Raw genomic sequence first — 11,664 nt, 5'->3', positions numbered from 1 at the left:
CACTGCCAGCTTCCTGAGCACAAGCGTCTAGTCCCCTGAATGAGCCCAACGGCTGCGTGTGGCCTCAACCAGTGACAATTCTTCAGGTCTGAGAGCAGTAAGTACAAGAAAACCCCCTCTTGGGGTATTATTTTTACTGAGATAACAATGATTTACAACATTGTATGTAATTCAGGGGTATCGATGCACACCTCTTCAGAAATAGGTTACAACAGGGGTCTCCCTGGTGGCGCAAGGGGTTGAGCACTGCACTATGAAGCTGTCCGCAGCCTCTGCAGCATGAGTTCCATCCCCGGCTGGCCAGGGAGCAACCCACATGGTGCAGCAGACCTCTCCTGACTCGCCTGCTGCTCCCCTCAGCAGTGTATTTCAGTCAGTCTGCCTGTTCTGCTCCCCACTCTGTCTCTGGTGAATCCTCTCACCCCCTACACCTCTGGCCTATACCCCAGTTCTTGTATGAGTAAATAAATAAATCTTTAAAAAAAAGAAAAAAAAAAAAGAAATAGGTTACAACACCACATCTTCCACCAAAGGCCACTGGACCCCATCCACCTTCCTCTCTGGCAGCCTCAACGCTACAGCCAGATTTCTGGGGTTTGTCTCTGAATACCAAAGCCCCACTCTTTAGACCTTTACCGTCAGAAAGGTCTTCTGTCAAATATATAAAAACAAATGTAGATTTGTTTTTAAATAAGGGAGAGGTAAAGATACAAAATATTATAAAATCTTTTTCTTAGCATGTCGGGACAGTGAGAGTTGCACCTGTCGGGAGGCCTGGAAAGAGGCTGTGGGTGCCCTCCCGACCGCCCAGGCACATTCAGAAATCATCAGAAATGGGACCGGTTCCTGCCCAAGGTCGTATGACAAAGGATCAAACCAGGCTTTTTTCCAAAAATGTTTTTAATTCCAACATCATCTTAATGGCTTACCGTAGACTTATTTAGCCAGTAGTTGTTATACTAAAAATGGAAGCTAATGATTTCAGCTAAAAACAACTAGGCCGCTACTACCAAAGTCTAGTAAGAAACTGATTATCATGGGGTGCTTTTGTCTCCCACTTCCTTTACCCCACAGAAAGCTGCATAGGATTCTCATGCCAAAAGCATTTCTTATTCCCCTGGAACCTTAGATGGTTATGAGCATGTTCCCTGGAAGGTACCACTTCCCAGAGCTGCTCCAAGATTCAGCCCCTGCAGGGAGGGTGGTCCCATTAAAGAGTGCCCCACCCCATTGATTAGCCCCTTGCTGCTGTTCTGTGTTAACACATTATTGGCGCCGTCGACTTTTTTTGCTTGAGTTTCCACTGTTAATACCACTAAGGTCGCTGTCATATTAGCACAGTATACTTCATACTTACCAAAATAAGTGCATTTTGCAAAGAAGTACAATTATTTTTCAAAGATTTAATTTTATTTATTTATGCATACAAGAACTGGAGTGTAGGTCAGAGATGCAGGAGGTGAGAGGATTCACCAGAGACAGGTGGGGAGCAGACAAGCAGATCTACTGAAATACACTGCTGAGGGGAGCAGTGGGCGAGACAGGAGAGTTCTGCTGCGCCATGTGGGTCAGCTCCCTGGCTGGGGATCAAACTCATATCACAGTCAGTGTCTGATGATAGCTTGATAGTGCTGAGACTAACCCCTGCACCGCCAGGGAGGCCCAGAAGCACAACTTCTAAAGGTCACATAATAACCCTCCAGCTATAGCTACCCAAGTTGACCATTTATCCCAGCCCTGGACAGCCCCCAAATGGAAGCACAAAAGCACCCCATGATAAACAGTTTCTTCCAGCTGGAAGAAATTTAGCAAACAAGAAATCAAGTTTTCAGGTGCCACTGTTTGAATTAACCGGGAAAGCTAGGTCAACACAAGACACCTCAACAGAATTATGACCTGATTAGCGAAGTTAACTGGCAGTGATTCAGGCAGATTTCAGGTTTCTTGAGCCATCCGGTAATTTTATCCATTTGAGGTCTGTGCCCTCAAACCTATGATGTTAGTTTCTATAAATGAAATTTGAGTGGACAGGGATGAGTTACTTAAGGGGCCTGCTACAAAGGAATCTTAATTTTTAAGCAAATAGAGTAAAACTAGGAATGATATTTACAAAGACTTTCTGGGGCATGGCCTTGATTAAGTATTTTTAATTTAATAATTTTTAGAAATACTCAAATGATTCATTTTTGTCTTCCTCTGGCAATTCCCTATGTTGCTGTCAAGACTGAGGAAACTTTCTTTAAGAATGGTTTGCTGGCTTATTTCACTGAGCATAAGTATAAAAATGAAGAATGATGTAAATATATATATAAATAATTTTTTAAAAGAATGGTTTTCACTTAGGGACTCTGATTTCAGTGTCCACTTTGAATATTCTTTTTCAGTTAAGGACATCTCAACAAGTTTCCTATTTTCACTTCAGTGTTCTGACAGCAGGGGGTTTTCAGACAAGGCTGAGTTTAGAGACATGGAACTAAAGATGGGCTCAGAGGCTCCTGCACGTGCCTAGCCTCTGCCCAGCACACACATGGCTGCCAGCTTTCATGTCTGCCCTCCAGCTATAGCTACCCAAGTTGGCCATTATCCCCACCCTGCCCAGGCCCCATATGGAAGTGCAAAGCACAGCAGAGTTCCTAGGCTGCAGACTATGTATTACCTACACTCTGGGAGGGTGCAGGCCTTGCTACAACAGGCAAGTTCAATCCAATCCGCGCCCCCCCACTCACCCACACGGAGTGGGAGCACCCACTCGTGGTGTATCACCATATGGGGGTAAACACATTGAGCCAAGGTCTCTCTTACTTACCTTAGATTAGGGTTTAATTTTTAAGAACATATTAGCTGAGGGGGAAGGAAACATGATGACTTTATTCTAAGAGACTCGTCCAACCAAATCAGTGTATTTTCCCCAAAAAAGATACCAAGAAAAAAAGAAAAATCTATTTTGAAGACCAGCGGAAGACATAAATGACCTAATATTTCTCTAGGATTATAATGTACCTTCTGGCACTTAGTCTTAGCAAGTTGGAGCAGAAAATTCCATTTTCTCTCCATACCTTACATATTCACTATAAAGAAAAATTTAACAGAATCCTACGGAAACATGTTATTCAGCTCACGGGCTCAGTTAGAGCAAGGACATGTAATCTGAAGTCTGATCAGGAAAAGTCCCCATGTTTACTTTAGTTGGCACCAATAAGTCACTGATCTACATTTAAGCTTTTAACAAGTTTCATTTCTCCTGACATGAAGCAAATTTTCTTTAAGTGCAAGAACTTCTTTTAATTTTAAAAAGGTAAGTAGTTTCAGAATGCATATTCCCTAGAAGAGTTTCTCCATTCGGTGCTTTATTTTCAGGGACCTGGACCTTATAATAACCCTGGCAAGCTAAACTGCCTTATCATCACAACTCCTACAAAGTTTTCTGTATATGTTGATTCATCAATTAAACCTGGGGCTGCACATAAGTGCATCTTGAAGCCACTGCCAGAAGTTCATGGCTAATGAACAGGCAAACATTTGTGTTTCCAAGTTGACAAACAGGATAACAGACTATAAGCTTTAAAAGGAGCAATCATTAATTTCATCCTATCAACCACCACCCTCAGTCTGACCCTTACCCATCTTTGGTTGATAAGTCAAAGGCAACACTTTTTAAAATAATAAATGCCATGGTCAGTGACCCCAATAAACCCCCCTTTGCATCTCACTACCAAGGCTGGTCTGGTCCCAACTCAGAATCAAGATTTTTACTCCAGACAGCCCAGTCACTTGTTGATTTGGAGGTTTCCCTAGCAACTTCATACCTCCCAGCAAGAGCTCCTGAATTGGAGTTTTCTGCAAGATCACCATCACAATCTGTATTCAGCTCCAAGGCAGTGGGCCTGAGGTAAGGTTCCCGAAGGAGGGAGAAGGGTTAGGAGCAGGCGAGTGCTGGCTACCCCCCTGGGTCATGCCACTAAGTGGGAAGGAAGGCACATTTCAGGGTGCAAGGTCCACCCTCACCAGATTCCCCAAAAGCTGATAGAAATGGATAGATGGGAATTCTAAACAAGATGTGTGTCTTGTTCCTTTCTCTGGCAACAATCTACTAATAAGAAAACAAATTGAAAGAAAAAAACATAGATGCTCCTTAAATCTCAGAGTCATTATCAGTGTAGGAAGACCGTTAGGTATAGGGGCTGGCACATTTCTTTTCTTGTATTACAAAGTAAATTCTTCCTAATAATTTTGACTATGAACTAATTTGGATTAGTTTTGACTTAACAGACTGCATGAATCAAACTGATTAAAACCTTAATGATTCATGATATTTATTATGTAGTAAATCCTGGATATAGAAGATCTATGACACCCCTAAAGCTTCCACTCTATGATCTGGCTTTTAAACACAATCAAAGAAACCCTCTTTGAAGAACAAAGTTTTATTGCTCGGAGGAAAGGGAAAGTAATCATTACATATTCATTATGGATCCAGCAGAGATTTTTTTTTTAATCCATTTAAATCCAAGTCTAGAAGATCAGATTCTGACCCTACATTAATTTTACATCTTTAGAACAACTTTTCACTCACAAACTCAAGGTTACAATGGCATTAAAAATATCCACAGGAAAAGAATGACACGAAATACAATGATATGAGTAATAGTTGTTGCATTCAGGCGGTTACTTTTCTCTCTTTTCCAAATCCCCTATAGCATGGTTAGAAAATTTTGCAATAAAAATTGTCAATTAAGAAAGAATTCAAGGTGATGAAACATCGTTGGTCTTCTAAAATAATTCTTCAAACAAATATGCAGAAAGGAGACCTTCAACCCAGACAAAGAAGGTGCTAGATGGAAAGTTTCACTGGAGTCCCAGGGACAGGATGCCAGAGACCACTTTCTTTTGGTACCACAGCTTCCCCCCCACCCGCCAAGGCAGGTCTGACCAAAGCTAGGACACGTTTATTAGGCTGTGAGCCTGGGGGATCTCAAAGCATTTTCAGAACCAGCACTAGATTTGGCTTTATGCTGAGCAAAGTGAGGTCCACACAGAAGGGCCCATATCACTCATTCGGCCTCCGGGCACTCGAGCCCACGGCTTAGGGAAAGGTTAGTGATATTTTATGTACTCAACGTCATTCACTTAAAAAAACAACTATATACACAGGCTGTAAATGAACCTCACTCACACAACCCATGGAGGGGACTCTCCATCCCTCGTGGGAAGGATTTCAGACAATAAAACAAAATCTCTATTTAAAATAGGTGTGCGTCTCATAAGATAAATTGTTTAAGTTCTTTTTTTTCAGTAGCTTAGTAGGCATTCCAAATTACTAGCTTTACCCAGAAAGAGGGACTATAAATGCTTACTGTGTAGGCATACAAAAATAGAAAACCCTCAATAAGGATTTGGGTGTCTATTCCTCAAGAAATCACACGATTTGTACCCAAAGGATGTTCATAAATTAATGTAACTTCCCTCCTTGATCTCTAAATACATCCTGCTCCATGTCAGAGGCATCTGGAGGCTGGGCATTTGCCTGCACCCCACGGGTTCCACAGCCGGGGTCACAGATGCTGGGCGGTGAAGAAGGACTTGGTCTCCCTGCAGACAGGATTGACACAGAGCGGGCAGCTCAGCGTCAGCTGCTTGGAGCAGAGCTCGTTGGACTGGATGTGCGCATGCACCAGGTCGGCCAGGGCCTGGAGGGACGAGAGGCAAAGGGTCATTAGAAGCCAAAAGTCTGCTGTGTCCCCAGACACCTCCCCCTCCCACCTGCCCGGATAATCACTAGGGTTGGGGTTTCTCTTCATCTGAATTACGAAGCCGTGAGCCAAATTCTCTAACATCCCCCTTTCCTGGAGAATCCTCAGTGTAGAGAAAAGTGAAAATAGAGATTTTTAGACAATGAAATCCTCTTAGCCCACCTGCTAGACCTTGTCTCTGAAAGGCAGGCTTTCAATGAGACGTGGTTATAAGTGGGTAGAAATAAGTGGGACTATCTAAAAGCAAGAGGAGTCAGTGTATAAGGAATTCGATTTTATTTTTGTAATTAATTGGAACTCAAAATGTTCTAATACGTGAGAAAACCAATATTCTGTAAGAGCTTCTCAGAGGATTACTCTCCGATATGTTCTACCAGGTGGTTGCGGCCCGCAGATACCTTAGAGAACAATGGATTTCCATTAAGAGACTCTGCTCTTCTGATGTTTTCAGCTCCGCACTGAATCAAATGAGAAAAGGCAGAAAAAACACATACACATTTTATTTTCCTGCTGGTTTTTTTTTGTGTGGTTTTTTTTTGTGTGTGTGTGTTTTTTTTTTTAAGAAACTGACTGTTGGGCCTCCCCAGTAGCGCAGCGGGTCGAGCGCTGCGCTGTGAAGTTGTCCGCAGCCTCTGCAGTGAGGGTTCGATCCCTGCCGGCTGGCGAGAATCCCACATGGCACCGCAGACCTCTCCTGTTGCACCCACTGCTCCCCTCAGCAGTGTATTTCTGTCGTCTGCCTATTCTGCTCCCTGCTCTGTCTCTGGTGAATCCTTTCACCCTCCCACGCCTCTGGCCTATAGCCCAGCTCTTGTATAAAAATAAATAAATATTTAAAAGAAAAAAAAAGAAAGAAACTGACTGCCAATAAACAAATACACACATGCACAGAAATACACAAACACAACTCAAAGTCTGGCTTCCAGAGTGCCCCCAGACTGCTCAGAAATGAAAGACTTCATGGGTTCTGGAATGTTGGCTGATTTCTGCCTCTTTTATCAGAAATTGCTCTTCAATTTCTATTCCTTTCCCCTCCCCACTACCTCCCATAGGGGCTCAGTTTCCAAACCATTTTTCAGGTTTTGTTGATAGAATCTCAAGAAACTCCAATCTACTTGCCACTGATTTTAGTTTTGTTTTGTTTAATTTGACCTTACTAATCATACATACTTTTACTGGCTCCACCTGAGCAGAATGTTGCTTTAAGTAAGTAAATTTTTATTTTTTTTTTAATTTATCTATTTATGCATACAAGAGCTGGGGTACAGACCAGAGGTACAGGGGGCAAGAGGATTCACCAGAGACAGAGTGGGGAGCAGAACAGGCAGACCAACGAAATACACTGCCTAGGGGAGTAGTGGGAGAGGCAGGCGTGGTTTGCTGTGCCATGTGAGTAGCTCCCTAGCGGGTATCAAACTCATGCTGCAGTGGTTGCTGACACTTTCATATGTTGAGTCTTAACCCCTTGCACCACCAGGGAGGCCCCTAAGTAAATTTTTAATACTGGTTTTAATTCCAGGTGCCAAAAGAAGTAACTTTATTTTATGTATATTGAACCAGGAGTACCTAGACTAAATCCAATGTCAGTTCTGTGCTGGGCTTTTCAATATATTCTTACATAGAAAAACCTAAAAACAAAATCTATGCATTGTTTCAATACCATCTCTGTCTTCCTCTCCTCACTTATCCCCCACCCCAAATAGTCGGGAAACATCTAATTAGTGCTTAACTCAAGTAGGTAGGATCTTCTCCTTCCTTTTCTGCAATGCTGATGGTCTTTCTGCTACTTTTATCTTTTAAGTGAGCAACAACACCAGGGATACTGGCACAGGGAAATGCTGAGGCTCAGCAAGTACACAGATCTGGACTTAAAAAAGAGATTGTCTTCTAGAACTTCATGCAGAAGTCAGTAATAACCAGGATAACCAGTGTGACAAGCAGTATTCTCAAACACTGCTGGAGGGAGATTGGAAGGACATGTTTCTGCAGGGCAAGCCAGTAAAACATGCATCTACTTTTTTTTTTTTTTACTTTTCTCCATTTCTTTTTTTTTTTTTTTAAATATTTATTTATTTATTTATACAAGCACTGGGTACAGTCAGAAGTGCAGGAGGGTGAGAGAATTCACCAGAGCCAGGGAGGGGGAACAGAACAGGCAGACTGATGATACACTGCTGAGGGGAGCAGCGGGCGGCAGGAGAGGTCTGCATGCCATGTGGGACCCTCGCCTGGCGACCGGGAATCGAACGGGTGCTGCAGAGGCTGCGGGCAGCTCAACCGCTGCGCCACCAGGGGAGGCCCAAAACATGCATCTACTTTTAAATTCCACTGCTGGGAATTTATTTTAAGAAAATATAATTGAAAAAATAAAGTGATGTTTATCATGAGCAGTTTATGACTAGAAAAACTAGAAACACTTTAAATGTACATTAACCAAGAACTTGTTAAAAATAATTAGGTATCTTTATTGATTTGGATACTTAATACATTTTTTTTATTTTTATTTTTTAATAGAGGCATGTTTTATTTATTTATTTATTTGTTTGTTTGTTTATACATGCACTGGGTACAGTCAGAAGCGCGGGAGGGTGAGAGAATTCACCAGAGCCAGAGCGGGAGCAGAGCAGGCAGAAGGACCGAAGTACACTGCTGAGAGGAGCAGCGGGCGGCAGGAGAGGTCTGCGCGCCATGTGGGACCCTCCTCTGGTGGCCGGGGAGCAGCCGGGGATCGAACCGGCGCCGCAGAGGCCGCGGGCAGCTTCGCAACCCAGCGCTCAACCGCTGCGCCACCAGGGAGGCCCCTGGATACTTAATACATTTTTAAGAAAAAAGTTACAAAACAGATTAATATCATTTTTTAGTGGGCAAAACACCATTTCACAAGAGTACACATTTAGAGGGACTTATTTTTAACAAAATATTAATTTATCTCTGAAGGAGAAGATTCTGAGTGATTTCCACTCTCTGTTATATTTCTCTGAGGTGTCAAAGTCCTTCATTATTAATGAAGTTATTTCTTTTTTGGGAAAAAAGACCATTTTTTTAATGAAATTCAGTTGTTTCAAACACATCGTATTCTTCCATCAACGAGTGAAATGAATCGCAGCTACACGGTTTTCTTTACTCTCTCTATGGACTGATTTATCACTCACTGATCTTAATCCACGTGATTACAAAGGTGTGACCTTGGTTTAATAATATGAATGTGAATACCATTCAAAACAAAACTTGCTTTCCAGATACAGAGCATACCAAATACCAATATGAAACATCTTGGCGGTTCAGTCTGTTCAATTTAACAAGCTCACAATTAGCCAAGGTCACGGAGGGATCCAGCAGGTGTCATTAAGATGAAATTCATAGACACCCCTAGAACCTCATTTCAGCCAATTACAACTTTCCATAAATTCTTTATCAGAACTACTGACAAGTACTTTAGGCACTCTCGAACTTCACTGATGTTTGATGGATGCCTGGCCTGTACACAGGAAACCTGTGGGGATGGGTGCTGGCTGAAGTTCACCCCCACCCACTCTTCACCCCGCCCTGCACCTGCCACCCACCCAAGAGGGCAAAGTGTCTGAGGAGACCAGGCCTCCATCAATCATGTGTGGGGCACCAGGCCCAGGAGCTCTGGCAGCAGATGGGGCCTGGGTCCTTCTGCCTCCACCATTCCCAGAGACACAGCTGGGACTCGGACTAAGTTTCAGGCCAGCCCTCAGAAGCCAGGAGATGGGTGAACAGTAGTTTTTCTCAACTCTGAATGATAACTCACATCCATCTTATATTATGAGACACTGAGGACGGCATTTTCTCCATAATCCGATTGATCACAACACTTCGGCAAACAGCTAATTAAAAGAGTGCCCTGAAGAAGTTGAGGAAATCACAGCACCCCCTGCTTTCCTGTTCATTCCACGCGCTTCTTTGAATGACAACTTCTTTGTGCCTCGAAACCCAACGAAAAGCAGTACAATAACCCCAAGTATTTAAAAATGAACAATGATGTAAAAAAATTTAAAAATTAATATTAAAAAATAACCCCAAGTAAAGGCACAGAAAAGGATTAGATGATCAAATAATTAATTTTGGGGTACAGAACATGCTGCTCTTAATTAATTTTTCTTAAGGAAATGCAGTCTTTATTACTTTCAAGCAGCACACGGTGACTAAAGCTAAAATAACAGTGTTGCCCACAGTGGTCTCTGGGCCACCTGGTTTAACAAAGGCATGAACGTGCTTCCCCACTGGGGACAAGGAATTAAGTTGAGGTGCTCAGAGCATTACTTAGATTAAATATGATTCAAAGCAATGAGGACACCGTTCATGCAGACATCTATACTGGTTAATGTTTTTGAATATATGTGCTGAGCAGTATTTTTGAATGATATAGCTGGCTCACCACAGAGAAAGTTCCCATTTATAGCAAATGACACTAAATCACTAAAAAGCCAGAAAAGGGGCGTTTACCTCGTTGGCTAGGACTTGCGAGCACTCGATGTCCAGTTCATACAGCGTTTCAATGTGATCGCTGGTAAATGCAATTGGAACCAAAAGGATATTCTTCCTCCCCCTCTCACAAAGCCCTCGGATGGTCTCTTCTGTTTGAGGGCCCAGCCAAGGCATTGGACCGACCTATGAGAGAAGAGGAGGGCTGCAGAGCGGGTCCCACTTCTCTGGCCTGGCCCACGTCACACGCAGCCCAGTGCCCTGGGCGCCCACGCACCCCTCCCTGCAGGAGAGAGGACCTCCCTTGCCACCGGCTTTAATCGATCTTGGTATTTCTACCTCAAAGCTTGAGTCTTTCTAGAAGCTGGGAGAATATAAATAATAATATCTGTCATTAAAATTAAAGATATATGAAATTAGAGGATCTCAACCAGGTACTGGATTTCCCCTTCCATCCTGCTTGCCCGTGTTCTTCCCACCCACGATGAGCACCCAGATTATAGAATAGTTTGTGTGAAAGAACCATATCTAACCATTTTTAGAATGAAGTCCTAAAACAGGCCTCCTGGAGAGAGCTGGATGCAAGCAGGTGTGTGGAAGCCACGTACCTTGGACTGCCAGACCAGCCGGTAGGGGTTGGAGAAGCCCAGCTTATCCATGACTCTCTGCACTGTGGCGCCCACCTCCTGAGGATAGGGGTCCCCTCTGTTGACCACCTGCAGCAGAAACAAGTGCAGCTCAGTCAGCACCACCGTGACGGGTCCTGAGAGCCCGGGATGGTGGTGACGAGACCCATGCCCGGACTGGACACCCTTTCTATCTTCTGCACCGATGATGTACAATCTCAGCTCAATCACCCAACTTCCTCGGCTCCACTTCTTCAGCGGTCCCAGGGGAGCGCTGTGCTCAACCCCCTCTTAGTCCCTAAGACAGTGTCACATTCCCTGCCCTGTGTCACTTGTGGGGGACTCACAGAGCCCAGAGATGCAGGATGGGTCTCTTCAACCCCCTCCCCTCTGAAAGTTGGAGCCAACGCAGAAAAGCTGGCCCGGAAGAGTCAACACGCCCGACTTCTACCTTGGCAGACCCGGGCAGGTGACTGGAGCATGCTGCGTGGACAGTGTGGAGAACCATGACATCCGTTACCCACATCTTATTCCAGCGCTGGGATGCAAGGGAGGCAGCAGCACGTGGGCTCTGAGTCCAGGCCCCACAAGCCTATGCCTTCTAGTTTCTTCTCTCCCCTCCTCCCACCGCCATGGGCTGGAGATGAATGTTTTGTGCACGACTGTCTGAAAAACAGTCCTGACAGAGCAGCATGTTCTTTGAAATGTTGCATAGAAATTTCTTTTCTGTTTTAATATTTAGTCGTGTACTGAGTCCCTCACCCCTTACCTGCTTTCTCCACATCATACTTATTAATACCATGTTATCTTCTTATGTATTATGATTATTATCTGCATCC

General features: G+C 43.7%; 1 protein-coding gene across 2 annotated transcripts in view; it reads right to left on the bottom strand.

Moving 5' to 3' along the window:
• Nucleotides 1–4,407: 4,407 nt before the first annotated feature.
• Nucleotides 4,408–11,664, bottom strand: part of FECH (ferrochelatase) — a 29,507-nt gene continuing 22,250 nt past the window's right edge. Inside the window, exons 8-11 of one of the 2 annotated variants that reach the window (XM_037508475.2) lie at nt 10,808–10,915; nt 10,221–10,385; nt 6,149–6,208; nt 4,408–5,687 (exon numbers count right to left, since the gene is read on the bottom strand). In XM_037508475.2, the coding sequence (XP_037364372.1) occupies nt 5,553–5,687; nt 6,149–6,208; nt 10,221–10,385; nt 10,808–10,915 (468 nt within the window). In that variant the 3' untranslated portion in view covers nt 4,408–5,552. The remainder of the gene's footprint in view (nt 5,688–6,148; nt 6,209–10,220; nt 10,386–10,807; nt 10,916–11,664) is intronic. The other variant, XM_037508476.2, reaches the window with a different exon arrangement.

This window comes from Talpa occidentalis, unplaced genomic scaffold (genome assembly GCF_014898055.3).
Source record: "Talpa occidentalis isolate TD23 unplaced genomic scaffold, MPIMG_talOcc4v2.1 talOcc4.13, whole genome shotgun sequence".
Classification (NCBI taxonomy): Eukaryota; Metazoa; Chordata; class Mammalia; order Eulipotyphla; family Talpidae; genus Talpa; species Talpa occidentalis.
This window is presented reverse-complemented; position numbering and strand designations above follow the sequence as displayed.